Source organism: Coregonus clupeaformis, chromosome 27 (genome assembly GCF_020615455.1).
Source record: "Coregonus clupeaformis isolate EN_2021a chromosome 27, ASM2061545v1, whole genome shotgun sequence".
In the NCBI taxonomy this organism is placed as follows: domain Eukaryota; kingdom Metazoa; phylum Chordata; class Actinopteri; order Salmoniformes; family Salmonidae; genus Coregonus; species Coregonus clupeaformis.
In genome coordinates this window covers 11972428-11999043 of record NC_059218.1, presented here as the reverse complement: position 1 = coordinate 11999043, position 26616 = coordinate 11972428, and the positions used below count along the sequence as shown (strand labels likewise).

Below are 26616 nucleotides of genomic sequence, written 5' to 3'. Positions count from 1 at the left end.
ATGCCATAGATTGACCAGGTGAATCCAGGTGAAAGCTATGACCCCTTATTCATGTCACTTGTTAAATCCACCAATCAGTGTAGATGAAGGGGATGAGACTGGTTAAAGAAGGATTTTTAAGCCTTGAGACAATTGAGACATGGATTGTGTATGTGTGTCATTCAGAGGGAGAGTACTAAATCGGTGCGCCTGGCACCTACGACCATACTCTGTTCAAAGGCAGAGTATGGTCGTAGGTGCCAGGCGCACCGATTTGTATCAAGAACTGCAACGCTGCTGGGTTTTTTCACGTTCAACAGTCTCCCGTGTGTATCAAGAATGGTCCACCACCCAAAGGACATCCAGCCAACTTGACACAACTGTGGGAAGCATTGGAGTCAACATGGGCCAGCATCCCTGTAGAATGCTTTTGACACCTTGTAGAGTCCATGCCCTGACAAATTTAGGCTGTTCTGAAGGCAAAAGGGGGCGTGCAACTCAATATTAGGAAGGTGTCCTTAATGTTTTGTATACTCAGTGTATACTCGAACTGTTCGGGACAATTTTGGGGTTTTGTGTCGCCACTGATAAATATAGCCTGTACTGCACATATCTCTGTTTTTAGGAAGTATTATTCAGAAAGTAAGTTATTACTCAAGTGTTGATTCTTAAAACATATCTACTTCAAATGTACTTTCCCTGATGTTCAGTTTGTCTTTGTACATTAAGAAGTATGTTCTGGGTTTTCTAGGGAGTCTTTTTTTGTGGAGAATGAGGGCTGAAGTTCACAGTGTGTCCCAAGTGTGTGTGTGAGTGTGTGTGTGAGTGTGTGTGAGTGTGTGTGTGAGTGTGTGTGTGTGTGTGTGTGTGTGTGTGTGTGTGTGTGTGTGTAACTTATCCTTGCTGTAGTTAATTTGTGTGTTTTATATTCTCAGGGTCAAATGCGAAGGAACCAATCCAGTGAGTATTTTATTTTACACTCCTCTCTCTCTGTCTTTCTGTCTCTCTCGCTCTCTCTTTCCTCCTCTTCTGTGGCTGCAACCAGGGGGGTTTTCAACTTCATTCTTCTTAGCTCGGGTCGATTTTTTTTCCCCAAAATCCTATCAACCTGGCCAAAACCAACATATCCCCAGCGAAAGTAAACATAGATTGTTTTTTATATGTGTGTATTTGAGAAATGACTTCCATTCCTCCTCTAAGCTATGAGTAAGATTAATTGCTTAATTGCTTGTCTTTATTTAGCATGTCAGAAGTTATATTTTTCCTCCTGCGCTTTGGCAACTATTTGTATGTTTTGCTATGTTTGATTTTCTGCTTGGACAAATTAATGCTCGAACAAGTTAATTAATTATCTATGGAGGAATGCAACAAGTCACGTAGTCTCAAACTGTGAACTCACTATGAAATATTAGTGGGGGTTAGCGAGTAAAGGATGAAGAAAGAAAAATAAATATGAAGTATATTATTTATATGTACAGTACCAGTAAAAAGTTTGGACACACCTACTCATTCAAGGGTTTTTCTTTATTTTTACTATTTTTTACATTGTAGAATAATAGTGAAAACATCAAAACTAATTTTTTTTTTGAAATAACACATATGGAATCATGTAGTAACCAAAAAAGTGTTAAACAATTCAAAATATATTTTATATTTGAGGTTCTTCAAATATCCACCCTTTGCCTTGATGACAGCTTTGCACACACTTGGCATTCTCTCAACCAGCTTCATGAGGTAGTCACCTGGAATCCATTTCAATTAACAGGTGCCTTCTTAAAAGTGAATTTGTGGAATTTTTTTCCTTAATGCGTTTGAACCAATCAGTTGTGTTGTGACAAGGTACAGAAGATAGCCCTATTTGGTAAAAGACCAAGTCCATATTATGGCAAGATCAGCTCAAATAAGCAAAGAGAAACGACAGTCCATCGTTACTTTAAGACATGAAGGTCAGTCAAAACGGAACATTTCACGAACTTTGAACGTTTCTTCAAGTGCAATCGCAACAACCATCAAGCGCTATGATGAAACTGGCTCTCATGAGGACCGCCACAGGAATGGAAGACCCACAGTTACCTCTGCTGCAGAGGATAAGTTCATTAGAGTTACCAGCCTCAGAAATTGCAGCCCAAATAAATGCGTCACAGAGTTCAAGTAACAGACACATCTCAACATCAACTGAATCAGGCCTTCATGGTCAAATTGCTGCAAAGAAACCGCTACTAAAGGACACCAATAAGAAGAAGACACTTGCTTGGGCCAAGAAACACAAGCAATGGACATTATACCAGTGGAAATATGTCCTTTGGTCTGGAGTCCTAATTGGAAATTTTTGGTTCCAACCGCTGTGTCTTTAGGAGACGCAGTATAGGTGAATGAATGATCTCCGCATGGAGGAGGAGGTGTGATTGTGTGGGGGTGCTTTGTTGGTGACACTGTCTGTGATTTATTTAGAATTCAAGGCACACTTAACCAGCATGGCTACCACGGCATTCTGCAGCGATACGCCATCCCAGCTGGTTTGGGCTTAGTGGGACTATCATTTGTTTTTCAACAGGACAATGACCCAACACACCTCCAGGCTGTGTAAGGGCTATTTGACCAAGAAGGAGAGTGATGGAGTGCTGCATCAGATGACCTGACCTCCACAATCCCTCGACTTCAACCCAATTGAGATGGTCTGGGATGAGTTGGACCGCAGAGTGAAGGAAAAGCAGCCAACAAGTGCTCAGCATATGTGGGAACTCCTTCAAGACTGTTGGAAAAGCATTCCAGGTGAAGGTGGTTGAGAGAATGCCAAGAGTATCCAAAGCTGTCAAGGCAAAGGGTGGCTATTTGAAGAATCTCAAATATAAAATATATTTTGATTTGTTTAACACTTTTTTGGTTACTACATCATTCCATATGTGTAATTTCAAAGTTTTGATGTCTTCACTACTTTTCTACAATGTAGAAAATAGTTAAAATAAACAAAAACCCTTGAATGAGTAGGCTTTTAGGAGTGTATTCCATCCTAGGGTTAGGCTCTCAGGTGCCAGGTGAGTACTATGTACCTCTCTAGTCAGTCTGACCTCCCACCACACACCATGCCAGGTAGGCCTCCAGACCCCCACCTCAGTCCCACTGCCACAGCCTAGGCTAGTGGACCATACAGTACCTTGGCTTATTCTGTGCTCTACAGCTATAGCTAACATAGCTAGCTAATAACAATGCTATTAGCAATGCTTCAAAACTAGAATCTTCACCATTTCACAAAACTAGAGCTATGCTAAACGTATGGAGATGCGGCGTTTGTGGCTATATTTGCCACTGTCTTAGAGGAGACACTTAAGTGGAAGTAGTTTGATGTAGATCTGAACAAATATATGTGTCCAATAAAGGAAAATCTTGCTGGTGGGGAACCTCTGCTTCACATAGCACCTAAACACACATTCTAGTTTGAGCCACACAGAGCACTGCAGCCCTGTCCTTCAACATGGGCTCTCTGGCTCTCTGCAGTGTGTGTTTATGTACGGGCGTGTCTAGGTGGGTATGTATGGGACATACCTCTGCACCTATGTAACCTATGTAACATTGCACCTATGGAACCTATGTATGGGACATACCTCTGCACCTATGTAACATTGTGTGTCTGCCGAGGTTAAGTCCGTAATTTGTATGTTCTTTCCTCGACCAGGCGATGAGTTGGGAAAGACCAGGATTCCAGCATCTTTCAACGAGTAAGTACAGGATAAAAAGTCCCCTAACTTTCGCAGCTAAAAACTGCCTCAGAAACAATCACAGTAAAAGCTCCTTGACTGACACCCTCTGGTGCCCTTCTCTCACTGTTTAGTAATTTCTCTCTCTCTCTCTCTCTCTCTCTCTCTCTCTGTCTCTGTCTCTGTCTCTGTCTCTGTCTCTGTCTCTGTCTCTGTCTCTGTCTCTGTCTCTGTCTCTGTCTCTCTCTCTCTCTCTGTGCGCAGTAGGCCTGCTTTCAATAATGACCTTCTCTCTCTGGATCCGTTTGGCCCCACCCTGGGAGGCTCCTCCTCATCAACAGGTAAGCCCCGGCCCAACCCACCATGTTTTTCTCAGAGCTGTATAAACAGAATTTCCATGTACTCCTATGGGTGGCTAGGCGAGTTCGGTGCCAACCATGGGGTTCTATCTAGATCACTTTCCTAAAGTATGGGTCGCGACCATGTTAATGGTGGGTCATTTGGGATCTGAACTTACTGTTGAGAGTTAGAATAGTAGAATGCACAAGGTGCATTTTAGAAATGTGCTTGTGCATCTGCAGTTTTTGTCTTGTTATGTCAGTCACTGACAGTCACTCAATTAGCCATGTCAGCTAACATTTTTTAGATGAGTAATTTAGTCTAGCCAGCTATCCGATACCAACCGGGCACGCAGGGCATATGCCCAGGGGCTTTGACCCCCAGGGTGCCCCCATTTTGATTTTGTAGTCACTCCCACTCACATACTGTATCATATTAACATGGCAAAAGGTGTAGAATTGCAGGAATTTAGCTTTCAAACTGCAAATGTCTCTCCATCCCATAGCAAAATGAACAGAATTGCATAAAATGTGTTTTAAAATTGCAACATTTTCTGCACGCCCCATGGCAAAATGTGTACAATTGCAGGAAATGTACTTTAAAACATAAATGTTTCTCTCCGCTGTCAAGAAGGGGGTCACTAAATTCTTTTGTACTATTAAAAATGTTTTCGGACCTTTCATTATGGTATATTTTGTGTAGGTGGGTGAGATTTCTTAAAATATTTAATCAATTTTGAATTCAGGCTGTAACACAACAAAATGTGGAATAAGCAAGGGGTATGAATACATTCAGAAAGCACTGTATAGGGAGGAATGGTCTATGATCCCTCCCAATGTGTTCCCCAATCTCATAAAACATTTTAGAAAAGGGCTCATTCCTCGCGAGGGGAGGGTGCCGGAGTATTGAAAACAGGGGTGCCAATAATGTTTACCCCCATCTTTTCGATATTTGTTTTCATTAGCAATTTTATTAGTATAAAATAATATAATTAAAACAAATATATGTTTTGCATACAATATAGCGCAACATTTGTAGAATTTATTTTATAGTCTTTTTTTGCTCATTTATTTTTGCTCATTTATCGAGGGTGCCAATCATTTAGGTCATGCCTGTATATAAATGGCTCTGGTTTTCACTCTAATCTCAGACTACTGCTGATACAGACATGACCCCACACAGCTCCACAGGTAGGCCAGGCAGTCCACTGCAGAGCTCAACAACATTAGGAAGCTCCTACTGTGTACACATTACACATATACATCAGTCCTCCTCATACATATCTTATGTTGACAGGGGCCTCTCCAGTGCTCACTCCCAACCTAAACTTAAGTTGTGTGTCTGAGAGAATGTTTTGTGTACTGTTTGTATTGGTTATGAGTTTCTAATAGATGATGTTTCTAATAGGAGATTTTGCTCATACCTTTATTTACAGTTTATTTTACTGTTTTTTTTTTGTTAAATGTTTATTTGAGGCTTTTGTCATAAATGTTTGTGTGGAATTCTTGTCACAGTTTTGATTAGTATGCATTTATCTGTCTTCAAATGTAAGTACATTCTAAGTCAAAAGACATTTCACACATATATTATTTAGTATACTCTACCAAGGTTTTAGAACACCTACTCATTCCAGGGATTTTCTTTATTTTTACTATGTTATACATTGTAGAATAATAGTGAAGACATCAAAACTATGAAATAACACAAGTAACCAAAACATTTTTATATTTGAGATTCTTCAAATTGCCACCCTTTGCCTTGATGACAGCTTTGCACACTCTTGGCATTCTCTCAACCAGCTTCACCTGGAATGCTTTTCCAACAGTCTTGAAGGAGTTCCCACATATGCTGAGCACTTGTTGGCTGCTTTTCCTTCACTCTGCGGTCCGACTTATCCCAAACCATCTCAATTGGGTTGACACATTTCCACCGGTCTGATGTCCATTGCTCATGTTTCTTGGCCCAAGCAAGTCTCTTCTTTATTATTGGTGTCCTTTAGTAGTGGTTTCTTTGCAGCAATTCGACCATGAAGGCCTGATTCACACAGTCTCCTCTGAACAGTTGATGTTGAGATGTGTCTGTTACTTGAACTCTGTGAAGCATTTATTTGGACTGCAATTTCTGAGTTAACTCTAATAAACTTATCCTCTGCAGCGGAGGTAACTGTGGGTCTTCCATTCCTGTGGCGGTCCTCATGAGAGCCAGTTTCATCATAGCGCTTCATCTTTTTTGCGCCTGCACTTGAAGAAACGTTCAAAGTGTTTGAAATGTTCCGTATTGACTTAAAGTAATGAGGGAATGTCGTTTCTCTTTGCTTATTTGAGCTGTTCTTGCCATAATATGGACTTGGTCTTTTACCAAATAGGGCTATCTTCTGTATACCAACCCTACCTTGTCACAACACAACTGATTGTCTCCGAAGGAAAGACATTCCACAAATTAACTTTTAACAAGGCACACCTGTTAATTGAAATGCATTGCAGGTGACTACCTCATGAAGCTGGCTGAGAGAATGCCAAGAGGGTGCAAAGCTGTCATCAAGGCAAAGGGTGGCTGTTTGAAGAATCTCAAATATAAAATATATTTAGATTTGTTTAACACCTCTTTGGTTACTACTTGATTCCATATGTGTTATTTCATAGTTTTGATGTCTTTGCTATTATTCTACAATGTAGAACATGGTAAAAATAAAGAAAAACCCTTGAATGAGTAGGTGTGTCCAAACTTTTGACCGGTAGTGTATGTAAAGACAAGATTAAATCAAGAATATTCTGATGGGGTGACAGTATTAGCCTATAACTTGTGAATTATATATTATCACTTGTGAATGATGCCCAGCTTAAGGCAAGAAACAGCGCATGTCTTTTTTTTGCGACTTTTTCAAATAATAGTCACACACCATGTAGCCTAGCCCATAGGCCTATATGTTTTGAAAAGGTTTGTATCACAACTAAAGTGGCCAATTTGTAAAAAATTATTAAGCACATTAATCCGCTTTACAACTGGTGTAGAGCCTAACTTGCATGCATACATACGCAGCGTGTGAGTTTCAAATTTGGGGAAGATTATTTTCACCATAAAAATGCACCTTCATATTAAAAGCATTACATGTATTTACGGTCACTTTTGAGAATGGTGTTTTCATGGGGGATAGTAGATTGACATAGGCTAGTGCTTTTGCTGTTCGTTAGGCCTACTCATCTTGTTGGCTGACGAAAAGTTCTTCCAATATCTTCATGCGCCTCGGAATTGGATACGGACGTGTGTCTGTCTTCACTTGTATCCTGTGGGAAATACCCTATCATGTGATGGAGAGCCATGTGAGTGAGAGGTGCTTCGGAGCAGACAGCCAGGAGAATTATAATTATTATATTCAGCCCAAGGGCACAACAGCCACTGGCCGCAAAAGGCATTGGTTTTTTTGCGGGGGCATTACGGCCACACAAAGGGGATGCCGCGGGGAAATTCAAGGCATTATCAAGTGCTTATCAAATTGTGAATGAGAGACTGATGAAGTGTGTACAGCCTGCTCAATAAAACTAAGCAGAGCTTCATGCCTTTCATGCCACTTTTTTCAAATCATCATTAGTTGCATCATGCATCCTTAGATTGTATTAAAAATCAAAACATATAGCCCAACGTTTGTATCACAACTAAAGTTACAGAAATTACTCTAAATTAAGCATATATAGGAGTACCTGTTTCTTTGTTAACCGCTCAACACAGAATAGCTGCATGTGCACACTCCCTCAATTCATTTAGAGAAAATATAATTTATATTTTATTCAGCTATGTTCAATTGTATTCTTCATACTATAAAATAATGCCATGGAATTCTAAGAAAATCATGTCTGCTAAATGAACTAGTGTAGCCCACAGCCATTTGGCATAGCCAGATCAGGGCCTAACATAAGGACAACTCAGAGTATGCTATTCTGTTCTTCTGAAATAGACTACATTTTCTTCATATCATGTGTCTTTAGACCTGTCTAAAATAAATAATGGATTTATTGTGATGGTGTAGGCTATATTAAATGGATTTATTCGACTTTTTTTAAATGTAGATGTTCCAAAGGTCTGAATCAGTGGCTTGTAGGCTGTGTGTGGAAGCCAGGAGATGCTAAATGTGTTTGTTAATTAACGGTGTGTGTGACTGACTGTGTGTGTGTGACTGACTGTGTGTGTGTGTGTGACTGACTGTGTGTGTGTGACTGACTGTGTGTGTGTGACTGACTGTGTGTGTGTGACTGACTGTGTGTGTGTGACTGACTGTGTGTGTGTGACTGACTGTGTGTGTGTGACTGACTTGTGTGTGTGTGTGACTGACTGTGTGTGTGTGTGTGACTGACTTGTGTGTGTGTGACTGACTGTGTGTGTGTGATGACTGACTGTGTGTGTGTGACTGACTGTGTGTGTGTGACTGACTGTGTGTGTGTGACTGACTGTGTGTGTGTGACTGACTGTGTGTGTGTGACTGACTGTGTGTGTGTGACTGACTGTGTGTGTGTGACTGACTGTGTGTGTGTGTGTGACTGACTGTGTGTGTGTGTGTGACTGACTGTGTGTGTGTGTGTGACTGACTGTGTGTGTGTGTGACTGACTGTGTGTGTGTGACTGACTGTGTGTGTGTGTGACTGACTGTGTGTGTGTGACTGACTGTGTGTGTGTGACTGACTGTGTGTGTGTGTGTGTGCTGTGTGTGTGTGTGTGACTGACTGTGTGTGTGTGTGACTGACTGTGTGTGTGTGACTGACTGTGTGTGTGTGACTGACTGTGTGTGGGTTTTAAATAGAGTGACGTTAGTGCTGACCCATTGCCTGGGCTAATTGTAATCCACCGTTAATTGCACCTAGTTTGGGTCAGAGGGCTGGCTATAAGGCCCACTGGCACGTATGCTGTCAAACACTATCTCGTTACTGTCAAAGGTCCTGGCTTAAAAGCCAAAAGAGCAGTGTAAAGTGCCCTGGTTAAGATACGGTGATGATGCTGTTTAAGCTCTCTGTGTACAATAGAGGCATTACCAGGCGTTAATACACACATGACACATTCATCACATTCAACTAGCCCTGACTGAACTGCAAACAGTTCTTTCGAGAAACCTGTAAGAATGTATAGTTGTGTTTGATTATTCAGGGACTTTCTAACTTTTAAGTTGGTTATTTTGCTTTTCCTTCTTTTTGTGTCTTATTTTCTGTGTGTAAGATTTGCAGTCTTGTGTTTGGTTGCTGGGTTATTGTTTTTTGCTCTCTGTGTGTATTAACCCTCCTCCTTTCTTCCCCTTTCACCCCTCCTCCTCAGACATCTACTCTCTTTCCCTCTCCATTCCCTTTATCTCCTCTACACATTAACGAGTCCCTGTCTTTCTGCCAGGGGAGCCAGGTAAAATGTGTTCCTTAGCTGCCCCTCTTTAGAACAGTGTGGTTGCACTGTACTGAATAGTTTTCCAAGTATCCAATAGCTTTTCAACTATCTAACCACACTTACAAATAGCCTTTACATGGCATCCAACATTTGATTCAATTGCTTGTCTTTGTGTGTTTTTTGGTTGCGTTTGGTTTTTCAAATGAACGCGTTTTGTGTCAAAATTTGTTTTTTTTTGTCTCTCAAAAGATCCACTCTGTTATCGTAGGATTTCATAGTTATGAGTTGTAGCTATATTTACTTTGTTCAATCAAGCCAGTGAGGAAGATGGCTAACTTAAACAGTGGTAGATTGAAAGGCCCTTATAAGCTTTGATAAGCTGAGAGCTCTGTGTGGCGCTGCGTGTCTGCAGGGTGTGATGACCAAACACTCCAAACAGTCAGAGTAGCTGAGCTCCTCTCAACCAGCTGTAATCCTCTAACAAATTTATTACCCACAACCAACCCTTCACAGTTATATTTGAACATGCCAGGCATTCCTATCATAGCCTGACACTCACATTGCCAAATGTTGCACAGAGATTGCATATGATTGCAGTTCACAGTGAACTAGGCCTATATCTGGCTGTCCCATAGCAGGTTGGATTTAATGTTTAAATGGTTTAGATGGAAACCGTTTTTTATTATTATAGGGATAGGAATTATAAAGCCTTGTTTGTTCAATTTAATTGAATGGAATAACTCAGGGGGTCCACGAAAAAAATACATCTATAGTAAAAAATAATACAAATAAAAAATGTGTGACTGGTACTATATATATATATATCTATATATCTATACATACATATACATACATACATATATACAGTTGAAGTCGGAAGTTTACATACACCTTAGCCAAATATATTTAAACTCAGTTTTTCATAATTCCTGACATTTAATCCTAGTAAAAATCCCTGTCTTAGGTCAGTTAGGATCACTACTTTATTTTAAGAATGTGAAATGTCAGAATAATAGTAGAGAATTATTTATTTCAGCTTTTATTTCTTTCATCACATTCCCAGTGGGTCAGAAGTTTACATACACTCAATTAGTATTTGGTAGTATTGCCTTTAAATTGTTTAACTTGGGTCAAACGTTTCGGGTAGCCTTCCACAAGCTTCCCACAATAAGTTGGGTGAATTTTGGCCCATTCCTCCTGACAGAGCTGGTGTAACTGAGTCAAGTTTGTAGGCCTCCTTGCTCGCACACGCTCTTTCAGTTCTGCCCACACATTTTCTATAGGATTGAGGTCAGGGCTTTGTGATGGCCACTCCAATACCTTGACTTTGTTGTCCTTAAGCCATTTTGCCACAACTTTGGAAGTATGCTTGGGGTCATTGTCCATTTGGAAGAACCATTTGTGACCAAGCTTTAACTTCCTGACTGATGTCTTGAGATGTTGCTTCAATATATCCACATAATTTTCCTTCCTCATGATGCCATCTATTTTGTGAAGTGCACCAGTCCCTCCTGCAGCAAAGCACCCCCACAGCATGATGCTGCCACCCCCGTGCTTCATGGTTGGGATGGTGTTCTTCGGCTTGCAAGCCACCCCCCTTTTTCCTCCAAACATAACGATGGTCATTATGGCCAAACAGTTCTATTTTTGTTTCATCAGACCAGAGGACATTTCTCCAAAAAGTACGATCTTTGTCTCCATGTGCAGTTGCAAACCGTAGTCTGGCTTTTTTATGGCGGTTTTGGAGCAGTGGCTTCTTCCTTGCTGAGCGGCCTTTTAGGTTATGTCGATACAGGACTTGTTTTACTGTGTAGATATAGATACTTTTGTCCCTGTTTCCTCCAGCATCTTCACAAGGTCCTTTGCTGCTGTTCTGGGATTGATTTGAACTTTTCACACCAAAGTACGTTAATCTCTAAGAGACAGAACGCGTCTCCTTCCTGAGCGGTATGACGGCTGCGTGGTCCCATGGTGTTTATACTTGCGTACTATTGTTTGTACAGATGAACGTGGTACCTTCAGGCGTTTGGAAATTGCTCCCAAGGATTACATTTTTTTTTTTCTGAGGTCTTGGCTAATTTCTTTTGATTTTCCCATGATGTCAAGCAAAGAGGTACTGAGTTTGAAGGTAGGCCGTGAAATACATCCACAGGTACACCTCCAATTGACTCAAATGATGTCAATTAGCCTATCAGAAGCTTCTAAAGCCATGACATAATTTTCTGGAATTTTCCAAGCTGTTTAAAGGCACAGTTAACTTAGTGTATGTAAATTCTAACCCACTGGAATTGTGATACGGTGAATTATAAGTGAAATAATCTGTCTGTAAACAATTGTTGGAAAAATGACTTGTCATCCACAAAGTAGATATCCTAACCAACTTGCCAAAACGATAGTTTGTTAACAATAAATTTTTGGAGTGGTTGAAAAATGAGTTTTAATGACTCCGACCTAAGTGTATGTAAACTTCCGACTTCAACTGTATATACCTTTCAATCTATCTATATATATATATATATATATATATATATATATATATATATAATCACTAGCAACAATAGAATAAACACATTTTTTATTACATACCTACAATAGAACATTGGAAAATATCTTCTTTCTAATGATATTTCTCAACTCCTAATATTGAGCAAATTACACTCACTGGAGTATCTGACATAGGCTTTGAAAAAGCACCATTGCGACAGGTGCTGCTGGTAAGCTCTCTTGACACATTTTTGCCAACACATGGCTAGCCTTTGTTTTAACCAGCTAAACAGCTGCTCTTAGCGAAAATGTGTTTGGAGTTACCTTTCTAGCTAATAGGCTATGTTAGAGTTTACACTTACTCTTCCCATTATATTGTGGGGGAGGTCAAAATAATGAAAAACTATCTACCAAATCTATTCATTTTAAAATGTTGATTACTTATCCTTGCCATTATCATTCACCTGATGTTAAGACCATAACATTTTTTGTTTGTTGATAAGACAATGTTTATTTTTAAAAATGTTTTATGAACGTATGATGGGGGTCCCTGGGTCACCGGTTTGCCTGGGAGGGGGTCCCTGGGCAAGAAAAGGTTGAAGACCCCTGGAATAACTGATTCATTCATATTAACTTGTTCTGTGGAATGTTAAAATGATCAAATGAAGTAGGAATGTAAAGATGTTTGCATGAATATCTTTGGTTCCTTCTCCTTACTCTGTGGTATATGTTGATCACTCTACCCCACCCTGGACTCTCCGGCGCCCCTCACAGCTGAGGTGAGATTACAGCGGGAGCTTTCCTCTCCCCCACTGGCAGACAGCCTGCGGACCAAAGGAGAGGTCACCCCTCTCCCTCCCATCGCCTCCACCACAACTAATACCTTCTCTCCATGGGAGGCCTCACTGGACGACCCCTTCCTGGCTCTGAAGCCCATCCCAGCCCGGGCCCAGAGTGCCCCCATCACCCGGCGGGCTGAGCCCTTAGACCCCCAGGGTCCAACCCCAACCCCCCCAGCCCCAGCCGGGCTCCCTCAGGGAGAGGACCAGTCAGCCTTCTCCTGGTCCCAGAGCCAGTGGATAGCCTTCAACGACGACTTTGTGCCACTCCGACGCCAACAGAGTTGCAGTCCTGGTACGGGTACAGGCCCAGTCAGCCGTGACCGGACCCAGTCAAACCCCGCTACCAGCAGGACCCAGTCTAACCCTCCTATTGGCAGGGTCCAGTCTGGCCGGTCCATCCTTTTCTTCTCTGAGGACCCCGCTGACCCCTATAACAAGATGCCGCTGAGCAGTGGGGTTGTGGAGGACAGCGCCTCCTGTGTCTCGGAGGTCTTATCAGCACTGACAGAGGGGATGGTAGCCTCAGCAGCAGCAGCAGCAGCTAGCCAAACACACAACGGTAACCTCTAGCATGCCATAAACAAATGTTTTTTTGTCTGATTGAAGTTTGAAGTGTTGCCTTTTTGTTTTTTAAATATTTTTCTACTTTTTAAAATTGTCTTTTCAGTTTGAGATGTCCACCTTTTTATAACAATGTTATTTACAATCTTTTTGGTTGAAAAATATACTTTTATTTGTGTTTTTTTGTTTTGCTTGTTTGCCTTAGAGAATTGTTTACACAAAGTTTTGTGAGTTATGTTCCTTTTTTCTGTATGCATTCTATGATTTGGAATTTGTGCATGTCGTGACTTCTGTGTTGATGCATGATTTTGCATTACGTTGAGTGACTCAGTGACGTCTAAGAAGTTTAAATGCACTGAACCTGTTTTAGAATTCCATCAGAAATATATTAGTAATGCAGCATGGGGTTACCTTATCATACCGTAGCTCACTTCTGCTTTTTGTCTATGATTGACGCTCTCTACCCCCTCCTCCCCGCCACTCTGCAGTGCCTGCCCTGGCCAGACCAACTACTCCTCTATCTGGAGCCCTGGTGCCTCCTCCACGACCCTCCTCCAGACCCAAACTACACACAGGAAAACTCACAGGAATCAATGAAATTGTGAGTCTCTAGTGGAGTTAATCTGCCCAGTATCTAATAGAGAATCTCTAGTATCATCAACCTATCTTTTTGTACGTCAGAGCATTGATTGATGAAACCATTCCCTATTAATGAATGATAATGGACTACATTTATTTAGTGTTTTTCACTCTTGCTATATACAGTACCATGTATGGGGTTAACTTGCCATATCCATCACTATTGGTTGATTTCTGGGTTTGTGCGGTCTATCCAACCAGGTGCGGCCGTTCAGCCCGCCTAAGACGTTGTCCAACGCCAGTCCTCCTCTGGCTGCTCCCCTCGCCCGGGCAGAGAGCTCCTCCTCCCTGTCCTCCACCGCCTCCCTCAGTGCCTCCAACACACCCACCGTGGGTAAGAACATGACCAAGCTCCATCACCTCCCATCTCTGTACCTCGTACCACCTGCTTTATGGTCTACTCCTTTCTACTCTTCTCTTGTCTTCTACTCCTTACCTCCTCTTTACAGTCTTCTCTTCTCCATTCCCCTCTTCTCCTTTCACCTCCTCTACTCTACTTCGATTCACATTTCTTAACAACGTCCTTTCCTCTCAAACAATTCTCAGCTTTTTTCCTCTCCTCTCCTCTACTCTCACCTGACCTAACCCCACTTCTTTAAACCTTATTGGGCTTCTCTCCTTCCCTCACTCCTCTCCTTCCCTCACTCCTCTCCTCCTCACAGGGCCTGAGCATACCTTTCGTCCTTCCCGCTCCTCTCCGGAACCAGAGTTCCTCCTTTCTCCCTCTCCTCTGTTTCTCCTCAGCCAAAGTGAGTCTCCTTTCTCCTCCCTCACTGTCACTCCGCAAAGCACCTAATGCACACAGTGTGTCATCCTGATTTCGTACAAATGCTCACATTCACACCCAGGTGTGTTGGTTTGGAGCCCATTGCCTAGTACCATCTCACCTGCCCAGAGCCATCACCTCACCTCACCTCACCTCATCTCATCTCACCGCTTTCTTGTTTTTTTGGGGTTTCTTTCCTCTTTCTTTTATTTTGTTGGGCCCTTAAAGAGGATGCTGGTTTCATTGGGAAGCTGCCCACCTTTGAGAAGCTCTGTGAAACACCTGCAGGTAGGGGGTGTGGTCAAGTAGCCTGGACACGCCTCTCTGTTTGTGACACACTAACAACGGCCACTCGGATTGGCTGTCTGCTCTGTCTGCCTGCTCATGAAAAATCTGTATCTTCTCAACGCGCCTGTCTCTCTGTCAGCATACGCCTCTCTCTCACTGTGAACGTCCATGTAATCAACAAACCGTTAAGCATGGTTGTGTTCTGTTGAGTAACAAATAACATTTTGAAGGTAGGAAGTTAATTGCAGTGTTTAACAGTTCTTACTCAAAGAATCCCAGACAGTAATTCATTCCAATGGTAAATGTATAATAATTCTTAACAATACCTAATATTTTACCCAAATCTGGAACATTTAATTCCTAGAGAGGTGTGATTGTTTTGGTATGTAATGTCTTGGGATTTTTTAAATGCACTTTTCCTCTGAAATAATGGAAGGATTATTTGTCTATTTTCCATAATGATATAATTGAATGACTGACCTTATTATGTAGTACATTAACTGTGTTCTTCAGGTTGTGTTGTCTGTTGCATGAATGAGTGTGAGCCTTTATCATTTTGATGTCAAAGTTAAATTGAATAGTACAATTCAGTCATAGCAATATTCTTTCTTTCTTTCTTTCTTTCTTTCTTTCTTTCTTTCTTTCTTTCTTTCTTTCTTTCTTTCTTTCTTTCTTTCTTTCTTTCTTTCTTTCTTTCTTTCTTTTCTTTCTTTTCTTTCTTTCTTTCTCTTTCTTTCTTTCTTTCTTTCTTTCTTTCTTTCTCTTTCTTTCTTTCTTTCTTTCTTTCTTTCTTTCTTTCTTTCTTTCTTTCTTTCTTTCTTTCTTTCTTTCTTTCTTTCTTTCTTTCTTTCTTTCTTTCTTTCTTTCTTTCTTTCTTTCTTTCTTTCTTTCTTTCTTTCTTTCTTTCTTTCTTTCTTTCTTTCTTTCTTTCTTTCTTTCTTTCTTTCTTTCTTTCTTTCTTTCTTTCTTTCTTTTCTTTCTTTCTTTCTTTCTTTCTTTCTTTCTTTCTTTCTTTCTTTCTTTCTTTCTTTTCTTTCTTTCTTTCTTCTCTTTCTTTCTTTCTTTCTTTCTTTCTTTCTTTCTTTCTTTCTTTTTCTTTCTTTCTTTCTTTCTTTCTTTCTTTCTTTCTTTCTTTCTTTCTTTCTTTCTTTCTTTCTTTCTTTCTTTCTTTCTTTCTTTCTTTCTTTCTTTCTTTCTTTCTTTCTTTCTTTCTTTCTTTCTTTCTTTCTTTCTTTCTTTCTTTCTTTCTTTCTTTCTTTCTTTCTTTCTTTCTTTCTTTCTTTCTTTCTTTCTTTCTTTCTTTCTTTCTTTCTTTCTTTCTTTCTTTCTTTCTTTCTTTCTTTCTTTCTTTCTTTCTTTCTTTCTTTCTTTCTTTCTTTCTTTCTTTCTTTCTTTCTTTCTTTCTTTCTTTCTTTCTTTCTTTCTTTCTTTCTTTCTTTCTTTCTTTCTTTCTTTCTTTCTTTCTTTCTTTCTTTCTTTCTTTCTTTCTTTCTTTCTTTCTTTCTTTCTTTCTTTCTTTCTTTCTTTCTTTCTTTCTTTCTTTCTTTCTTTCTTTCTTTCTTTCTTTCTTTCTTTCTTTCTTTCTTTCTTTCTTTCTTTCTTTCTTTCTTTCTTTCTTTCTTTCTTTCTTTCTCTCTTCTTTCTTTCTTTCTTTCTTTCTTTCTTTCTTTCTTTCTTTCTTTCTTTCTTTCTTTCTTTCTTTCTTTCTTTCTTTCTTTCTTTCTTCTTTCTTTCTTTCTTTCTTTCTTTCTTTCTTTCTTTCTTTCTTTCTTTCTTTCTTTCTTTCTTTCTTTCTTTCTTTCTTTCTTTCTTTCTTTCTTTCTTTCTTTCTTTCTTTCTTTCTTTCTTTCTTTCTTTCTTTCTTTCTTTCTTTCTTTCTTTCTTTCTTTCTTTCTTTCTTTCTTTCTTTCTTTCTTTCTTTCTTTCTTTCTTTCTTTCTTTCTTTCTTTCTTTCTTTCTTTCTTTCTTTCTTTCTTTCTTTCTTTCTTTCTTTCTTTCTTTCTTTCTTTCTTTCTTTCTTTCTTTCTTTCTCCTCCCTCAGGGACGTCTCGTGGTCCCAGCCCGGTGACCCTGGCATCCCAGGATGCCTTGCCCATCGCTGTGGCCTTCACAGAGTCTGTTAATGCCTACTTCAAAGGAGCTGATCCCACTAAGTGAGTCTCACATGACCACCTACAGCTCAGAGAGCTAGCCCTTAGCCTGGGCCTAACACACACAGCACCCAAGCACGCACACACAAGTCAACACACACACCTTACACGTAGACACACTGCATGCATGCAGACACACACACACATACCGCTGTACACACATGCGCGCACACACATACACACACTATGAACAGCCATTGGTGCACTGCATATACTGCTGCATACTGCTATTCAACTCGTCCATACACATAATATGTTACACACATTTTTAAGTTAAACTTTGCTCCATACTTCACACACACGACGAGCCAGTGGGCTATGTCTGTCTGTCTGTCTGTCTGTCTGCGTGTGTGGAATGGTTTAGATTTTGGTTAGGCCGACACCATTCTTTCAGAGTGGATAACCCACACGGGGCAGATTATAGTCTGTGACATAGAAAACATACACCCTTTTATTGGTTAACTGCTGTTAAATTGCTGTTGTGCAAAATGATTATTTTTGCAGGGATTACCGAATGGAACATTTCATAAGCAATGCAGCGGACACACAGGGAGGGTTGGAGCTCATACGTGGACCACACCACAGCACACTGGGATGGGGCTAGACTACCAGGCCTTGTTTAGATTTGGACTGAGGTAGCCTTGGACTGAGTTGTACTGGGTCTAATTTAGACTTGGATGAGTTACATTTGGAGTTAAACCAGTGGACTAACTAAGACTGAGACTGTGTGGACTGCCTCGGACTAGAATTCCATTAAATGTACTGTGATAGACTGGACTAGTGGGCAGATGTTTAACCCTTTGTGTACAGCTGTGCCGCTCAGGTGCATAGTGAAGATCACAGGTTTAACACTAGAACCGCTGGGCCTTTCAGCCTATAAGTACCTGCTAGATAGAGAACGTTGCCAGGTGTCTCCTTTAGCATACGCATTAGATGCATATCAACCCGCAAGGTGTGCAGGCCAAATGATTTGCCATGAACATACGCACCAATGCTTGATAAATAGTGCATAAACAATTGTAAATGATGAATTGCATTAAGTAATATTTATGGAAATATATCCATGACAAGATTATGAACAAACTGAGGAAAAACTCAAACCAAGTTTATTCACCGACTGGGTAATACAGCTGCAAAGACAAAGCATGATTACACAAGCGCATATATTTATAACCTTCTAATAGGCGTGGTCAACTCCTTACACAACCAATACATCTCTGTTGCTAGGCAGGAATTTCATTGGTTCCTCTCCCTGGTGTAGTCACAGCCCTGCCTGTTACTAAAACCATTGTGGGCGTGGAATGTGTGTGAGAGATACAGTGGGGAAAAAATGTATTTAGTCAGCCACCAATTGTGCAAGTTCTCCCACTTAAAAAGATGAGAGAGGCCTGTAATTTTCATCATAGGTACACGTCAACTATGACAGACAAATTGAGATTTTTTTTCTCCAGAAAATCTCATTGTAGGATTTTTTATGAATTTATTTGCAAATTATGGTGGAAAATAAGTATTTGGTCACCTATAAACAAGCAATATTTCTGGCTCTCACAGACCTGTAACTTCTTCTTTAAGAGGCTCCTCTGTCCTCCACTCGTTACCTGTATTAATGGCACCTGTTTGAACTTGTTATCAGTATAAAAGACACCTGTCCACAACCTCAAACAGTCACACTCCAAACTCCACTATGGCCAAGACCAAAGAGCTGTCAAAGGACACCAGAAACAAAATTGTAGACCTGCGCCAGGCTGGGAAGACTGAATCTGCAATAGGTAAGCAGCTTGGTTTGAAGAAATCAACTGTGGGAGCAATTATTAGGAAATGGAAGACATACAAGACCACTGATAATCTCCCTCGATCTGGGGCTCCACGCAAGATCTCACCCCGTGGGGTCAAAATGATCACAAGAACGGTGAGCAAAAATCACAGAACCACACGTGGGGACCTAGTGAATGACCTGCAGAGTGCTGGGACCAAAGTAACAAAGCCTACCATCAGTAACACACTATGCCGCCAGGGACTCAAATCCTCCAGTGCCAGACGTGTCCCCCTGCTTAAGCCAGTACATGTCCAGGCCCGACTGAAGTTTCTAGAGTGCATTTGGATGATCCAGAAGAGGATTGGGAGAATGTCATATGGTCAGATGAAACCAAAATAGAACTTTTTGGTAGAAACTCAACTCGTCGTGTTTGGAGGACAAAGAATGCTGAATTGCATCCAAAGAACACCATACCTACTGTGAAGCATGGGGGTGGAAACATCATGCTTTGGGGCTGTTTTTCTGCAAAGGGACCAGGACGACTGATCCGTGTAAAGGAAAGAATGAATGGGGCCATGTATCGTGAGATTTTGAGTGAAAACCTCCTTCCATCAGCAAGGGCATTGAAGATGAAACGTGGCTGGGTCTTTCAGCATGACAATGATCCCAAACACACCGCCCGGGCAAAGAAGGAGTGGCTTCGTAAGAAGCATTTCAAGGTCCTGGAGTGGCCTAGCCAGTCTCCATATCTCAACCCCATAGAAAATCTTTGGAGGAAGTTGAAAGTCCGTGTTGCCCAGCGACAGCCCCAAAACATCACTGCTCTAGAGGAGATCTGCATGGAGGAATGGGCCAAAATACCAGCAACAGTGTGTGAAAACCTTGTGAAGACTTACAGAAAACGTTTGACCTGTGTCATTGCCAACAAAGGGTATATAACAAAGTATTGAGAAACTTTTGTTATTGACCAAATACTTATTTTCCACCATAATTTGCAAATAAATTCATAAAAAAATCCTACAATGTGATTTTCTGGAGAAAAAAAATCTCATTTTGTCTGTCATAATTGATGTGTACCTATGATGCAAATTACAGGCCTCTCTCATCTTTTTAAGTGGGAGAACTTGCACAATTGGTGGCTGACTAAATCCTTTTTTCCCCACTGTAGTACTACAGTAGGAGAGACATTGTGGTGAGCCTCTCTGCCCCCCCTACCAGAAGTTTCTTCTCACTTCATCTGTTGATTTGACCTCGAGACGCATTCCTCGCTCCTACCTAGTTCTACAAAGTCCTAGTGAAAGATGTATAGCTTATTTTCGTTTCCCTACAATAAAACATTAGTGGTAATACATTTGATCAATTTGATTTGTAGATTTGATTAGTAATAGAGTTATAGTAAGTAATACAGGCAAGTTTCAGCTTCTTTTGACAATGTAGAAATTCAAAGATAATATAACCAGGCGGTTACTACTTTACCACTCTCCATCACTGATATGGAGTACAGTTCTGCTGGTATGTTGTTTTGCGCAGAGGGTGGCAGCTCCCTACTCTGTTTGTTCACGGTTCCGAGCAGGCTAGTCTTCTTTGCAATCAACTTGTCTGCCAGGGAAATTGATGTGAAGAAGTTGTCCATGGTCACTGCCTTTGCAGTCTCCACGAGTCTCAAAACCACAGTCTCAGACAGTCACTCACCAGCTAGCCTGGTTTAATATTTCCCCAGATATGGAAAGCCATTGAGCAAGTACTTGTTGGCCGCCGATGTCGAAACCCAAAACTTAATTCAAAATTTGTCCAGTTTGTTGGCCATGTATCGGGTGAAATGGCACCGAGATTTGGTTGGGAATAGTTGCTCATCAACAGTTATATTCTCTCCTGGCAATGCAGTTCTTTACACAACATTTCCAGGGGTCTGAGACGGCGGTGATCTTGGTCCGTCTGCACGCGTTGGTCTTGCATCCTTGCCATCAAAATGCAGGTGTCACATAATCTCTCTGAAGCGGTTGCGTGGCATGGTCTCTTGGGGAAAAGTTCACCTCAAACCTATCAGACCAAATGGACAAGAGTGCAATAAATGCTTTGAGTTCATCCATAGACATGTCCCACGTACTGTTTCCTTTTCTGTGCGCATGAGTAATAGTACAATCTCTGATGTGCTGCAACATCTGCGTGCCAAATAAACAAAGTACTGTGTCGAGTGCAGTGGCAATTTGTCTCTTTGCGTGAGCTGTAGGGCCTGCTCTCTCTGTGCTGCTCTGCTCATCTCCTCGGGTGTAGTAAAGATCAGTTGTTTAACCCTTTGCATACTGCTCTGTTCTCCTCCCCTCGGGTGCATAGTGAAGAGCACAGGTTTAACCCTTTGCGTGCTGCTCTCCTTCACTCTCTAGGTGCATAGTAAAGATCACGGGTGACATGACCCTGTCCTTCCCCATGGGTATCATCAAGGTGTTCACCAGTAACCCCTCCCCTGCCGTGCTCACCTTCAAACTGAAGAGCACGTCCAAGCTGGAGCAGATCCTTCCAAACCAGACACTACTGTTCAGGTGAGTGGAGAAATTCTAACATTCTGATAACGTTTTATTCACAGGTGATATGGTTAACATAAACATTCATACAACGTTTTAATGAACCTGTTTGATGTGTAGTTACCATACAGGCGTACAGGACCATAGAGAATCATTCAGCTATATCAGTAAAGACCAGATTCCAATACAGGTGTGGGCATGCGTGGAACCAAAGGAAGGCTGTAACACTGTTTGAACACCAGTGGGCCAGACTGGAGCATATCAGGGTGGCAGCCCGTAGAGAGAGGTGTTGAGAGGGGGAGGGGGGAACCTAGCTTGCGTCATTGAGGGGAAATTCTATTAGCATCAGTCATAAAGCTATCATTATCCTGACAGCAAACTATTTTCAGACATCAGGTTCTCAACAGGCCATGTCTAGAGGAGTGTTGCATCAACTCTCAACAAGCTACAATATCACCTCTAAATGTAAGCGTCATGTTGTGTTTCCTCCGGAATAGCCACCATGTATCTAGCCCTAGCCAACTTATTAGCAGTGAACCATCAGTGGAAAAGAGACAGCCACCTGAGTTAGTCTCTTTGAAGAGTGGATTCCTTTCTTCCCCCAAAGGAGAAGAGGGTGTTTTCTTCCCCCTCCTTTCTTTCTCTCCTTCTCGGTCTACTTCCTCTGGTTAACTCTGAGACCACATGGCTGGACTAATTGAATCAAACAGAATTCATGTTTTAATAGCTGGGGGGCAATAAAAGGGTAACTCTTTCCAGCTATTGGAGCTCAGCGCAAGCGCACACACACACACACACACACACACGCACACACTGCCGCCGAGCAGAAGAATGAATACTTGAGTCTCTGATCATTTCTCGTGTGTGTGCGCGTTATCCAGTGATCCCTCGCAAAGTGACGCTAATACCAAGGACTTTTGGTTCAACATGCAAGCTCTCACATCCTACCTCAGGAAAGCATCAGAGCAGAACCCTGCTGCGTCCTACTACAACGTGGACATCCTCAAATACCAGGTTAGTCCCAGACTAAACAAAAGACTCACTTTAGTATACTGTATACCCCTACAGTAAATACTCACTATTGTGGTAATAATGCAGAAGTCCAGAAGTAAAATAAGTTATACTCAAAATCTAACGTTTATTACCATCAAATTTGTGTTTATAAATGTATTTATTTCACATATTGTTAATGTATAAATTTTTGGGCATCTCTCCAATAATATGATCTTTGCCCTTTTCCCGCTGACCTTATGCCGTGTTCCTGGGTGCGCACGTGTCCTATAATGGGATCCAGTACGCCCCTCTGATCCTTGCAGTGTACTGGAAGTGTATCCCCGCTACCACTGACCTGACCTCTGACCTGTGTCCCTCTGTCTAGGTGTCCTCTAATGGGATCCAGTCCACCCCTCTGAACCTGGCAGTGTACTGGAAGTGTACCCCCACCACCACTGACCTGAGGCTGGACTACCGTTACAACCCAGAGTCCATGCTCTGCCCCGGCCCTCTTTCCAACGTACAGGTCCTAGTGCCCGTAGACGGAGGGGTCATCAACATGCAGTCCCTGCCCAATGCTGTCTGGTGAGAGAAACGAACAGAGAACATGTGGACAGCAGTACTATTTAGATATTGATGCTTTGATTGATTGCTTGCTTGATTGATTCGTAATGACCGACTGATATTGATAAATTGATTTTCCATTACAAAAACAGACCACAACAGTCAAGACAGCATAGCACTGGCATCAGCTGTGAGCATGGTTAATGTTCAGTACTTATCGCTAGCAATATATGTGTTTCGTAGTTGTGTATCTGTACTAATAGCAGTGTTTCCCCTAGGTTTTATTTTCAGGAGTGGTGGCAGAGGTAGTGGTGGGGGCGAGGGTGGGGTCTTCCTGAACGATTGTGAGAAGGTTTTTTCTGGTGACTTTTTTAAAAGGACATTCTACTCCAAAATGCGTGAACTTCCTTTGAAATTCATCTGAAAATCTAGGACAGTTTAATTGTATTTTTTGAACTCAATGACATCACCAGCCAATTCTATATTAACCCCCAAAAAATGTTGCTAGCATAACGTTACTGTATCTTAGCTAACAGTTATTACATGCATCTATTGGCTACACTTCCAGGATTACCTTGGAGGTTTTTCAGACGATCTGATGAGAATCTGAAGAAGATATGTAACTTGTTACAGCTTGTCACTCTGATCTTAAAAGCGCATCTCTGCATATTTATTAAAAAATACTATATATACTTTATATATACAGTGCATTCAGAAAGAATTCAGACCCCTTTACTTTTTCCACATTTTCTTACGTTACAGCCTTATTCCCTCAATCTACACACAATACCCCATAATGACAAAGCGAAAGCAGGTTTTTAGAAATGTTTGCAAATGTATTAAAAATAAAAAACAGATATCTATTTACATAAGTATTCAGACCCTTTGCTATGAGACTCGCAATTGAGCTTAGGTGCATATATATGTGTGTGTGTGTGTGTGTGTGTGTGTGTGTGTACATATATATATATACACATACACATACATACACATACACACACATACACATACACACACACACACACACAGTGAGGGGAAAAAAGTATTTGATCCCCTGCTGATTTTGTACGTTTGTCCACTGACAAAGACATGATCAGTCTATAATTGTAATGGTAGCTTTATTTGAACAGTGAGAGACAGAATAACACCAAAAAAATCCAGAAAGACGCATGTCAAAAATGTTATAAATTGATTTGCATTTTAATGAGGGAAATAAGTATTTGACCCCTCTGCAAAACATGACTTAGTACTTGGTGGCAAAACCCTTGTTGGCAATCACAGAGGTCAGACGTTTCTTGTAGTTGGCCACCAGGTTTGCACACATCTCAGGAGGGATTTTGTTCCACTCCTCTTTGCAGATCTTCTCCAAGTCATTAAGGTTTCGAGGCTGACGTTTGGCAACTCGAACCTTCAGCTCCCTCCACAGAGTTTCTATGGGATTAAGGTCTGGAGACTGGCTAGGCCACTCCAGGACCTTAATGTGCTTCTTCTTGAGCCACTCCTTTGTTGCCTTGGCCGTGTGTTTTGGGTCATTGTCATGCTGGAATACCCATCCACGACCCATTTTCAATGCCCTGGCTGAGGGAAGGAGGTTCTCACCCAAGATTTGAGGGTACAAGGCCCCGTCCATCATCCCTTTGATGCAGTGAAGTTGTCCTGTCCCCTTAGCAGAAAAACACCCCCAAAGCATAATGTTTCCACCTACATGTTTGACGGTGGGGATGGTGTTCTTGGGGTCATAGGCAGCATTCCTCCTCCTCCAAACACGGCGAGTTGAGTTGATGCCAAAGAGCTCGATTTTGGTCTCATCTGACCACAACACTTTCACCCAGTTCTCCTCTGAATCATTCAGATGTTCATTGGCAAACTTCAGACGGCCCTGTATATGTGCTTTCTTGAGCAGGGGGACCTTGCGGGCGCTGCAGCATATCAGTCCTTCACGGCGTAGTGTGTTGCCAATTGTTTTCTTGGTGACTATGGTCCCAGCTGCCTTGAGATCATTGTCAAGATCCTCCCGTGTAGTTCTGGGCTGATTCCTCACTGTTCTCATGATCATTGCAACTCCACGAGGTGAGATCTTGCATGGAGCCCCAGGCCGAGGGAGATTGACAGTTATTTTGTGTTTCTTCCATTTGCGAATAATCGCACCAACTGTTGTCACCTTCTCACCAAGCTGCTTGGCGATGGTCTTGTAGCCCATTCCAGCCTTGTGTAGGTCTACAATCTATGGTAGAGAGTGGAAGTGCAACTGCTTGTGTAAGATACATGTTCACATGTCGTCTTTCATCTCTTTCCACCAGGAACTCGGAGCTGAATAAGTCTCTATGGAAGCTGAGTGATATCTCAGAGAAGTCTGATAACGAAGGCTCGGGGTCTCTGAGGGCTAAGTTTGAGCTGTCGGACGGCCCGTCCACCCCAACCACCCTGGCTGTGCAGTTTATGAGCGAGGGGAGCACGCTGTCGGGGGTGGACATGGAGCTGCTGGGAGCCGGGTACAGACTGTCCCTCAATAAGAAGAGGTTTGCCACAGGTACGTATAGGACCAAGACCTAAACACAGAATCTGACACCTGATTTAAGGCTTCTGCAGCCGAAACATATGGGTGCAGGAATAAAGCAAAGGAGCATATTGTGTATGGGAGATTCTTTCTTTCCTACTCGCCACATAATCTATTCTTACCTAGGAAGAAGTGATTAGCTACAGGTAATAACTACTGACTTGTCACCGATTTTATTGTTTTAATGTTTGTGTTGTGACTTGAGCGGAAGACACTCGCGTTTGGTTAGTCAAATGTGAATGATGTGGTCTATACTGGGGTCTAATGTCTGTGTTGTTCCTTATTCTCCTAGGTCGTTACATGGCAGACTGTTGAGTAGGCACACCGGCCTTTACCCCCAAGCACAACGGCTCTATTGAAAGTTTATTTTCAATCTTTTTGTGTTTTTTGTCCTATTTATGGAAAGGGAGGGTTAGAGGGGAGAGGTGCAGCGAATACAGTTTGGAAACGGTCTTTATATTATGTCCCCGGGAAGAGAGGAGAGCTTCTTACTACAGTAAAGCAGCACTGAGTATTGAACACTGTTAAAAAAAAAATTAAAAAATTAAAAACCTTGGGCTGTCAGGAAATGTAAAGGTATAGATACTGAGAAGTGTAATGCTGTCTGATTAATTCAGACTTTTATAAAGTCAGAATCGTAGTGTTTTGTTATGTATAGGTGACAATGTATGGCTTATAATATATATATATATATATCCCCCCCAAAAATCTGCACTAACAATCTTTCCGGACATTTCTTAAACATTTTTTTTCTTCTCTCCTTTGTAAATGTTGTATGTGTATTCCACTGAAGCTCTTGAGTAACAAAGATTTGGTGTAAAACTGTGAGAAAATAGAAAACGTGAGGAGTGGAAAGTCCACACTTTCTTCCCTCACCCCCCTCTCCTTCTCTTCTCCAGCGGAAACTCGAGGTCTCTTTTTACCGATTTTTTTTTTCTGGGCTCTTTCTATTCTGATCGTGTGCATTGAAGAAATTATAGTATAACCTGACTTCTCTAAAACTCTCATGACACAAGCTTAATTGCTTCAGACAACCATACAAAGTCAATTTTAAGTGTTCTCGTTCAAAGGCAAAAAACTATTCATGGGCTGCACGTTTCGTCACAATATTGTTTTGAAC

General features: G+C 41.5%; 1 protein-coding gene across 4 annotated transcripts in view; it reads left to right on the top strand.

Annotated features, from left to right (window-relative positions):
- The window catches only part of fcho2 (FCH and mu domain containing endocytic adaptor 2), a 95071-nt gene extending 68998 nt beyond the window's left edge, over window positions 1–26073 (top strand). For 2 of the 4 annotated variants that reach the window (XM_045208038.1, XM_045208037.1), the window contains 12 exons: window positions 915–939; window positions 3653–3695; window positions 3939–4015; window positions 12633–13259; window positions 13750–13862; window positions 14102–14234; window positions 16996–17107; window positions 21245–21400; window positions 22264–22396; window positions 22761–22960; window positions 25240–25469; window positions 25789–26073. In XM_045208038.1, coding sequence (XP_045063973.1) covers window positions 915–939; window positions 3653–3695; window positions 3939–4015; window positions 12633–13259; window positions 13750–13862; window positions 14102–14234; window positions 16996–17107; window positions 21245–21400; window positions 22264–22396; window positions 22761–22960; window positions 25240–25469; window positions 25789–25811 — 1872 coding nt within the window. In that variant the 3' untranslated portion in view covers window positions 25812–26073. Of the gene's footprint in view, window positions 1–914; window positions 940–3652; window positions 3696–3938; window positions 4016–12632; window positions 13260–13749; window positions 13863–14101; window positions 14235–14562; window positions 14840–16995; window positions 17108–21244; window positions 21401–22263; window positions 22397–22760; window positions 22961–25239; window positions 25470–25788 lie in introns of those variants that run through there. The other 2 variants (XM_045208039.1, XM_045208040.1) reach the window with 2 other exon arrangements.
- The last annotated feature ends 543 nt before the right edge of the window (window positions 26074–26616 follow it).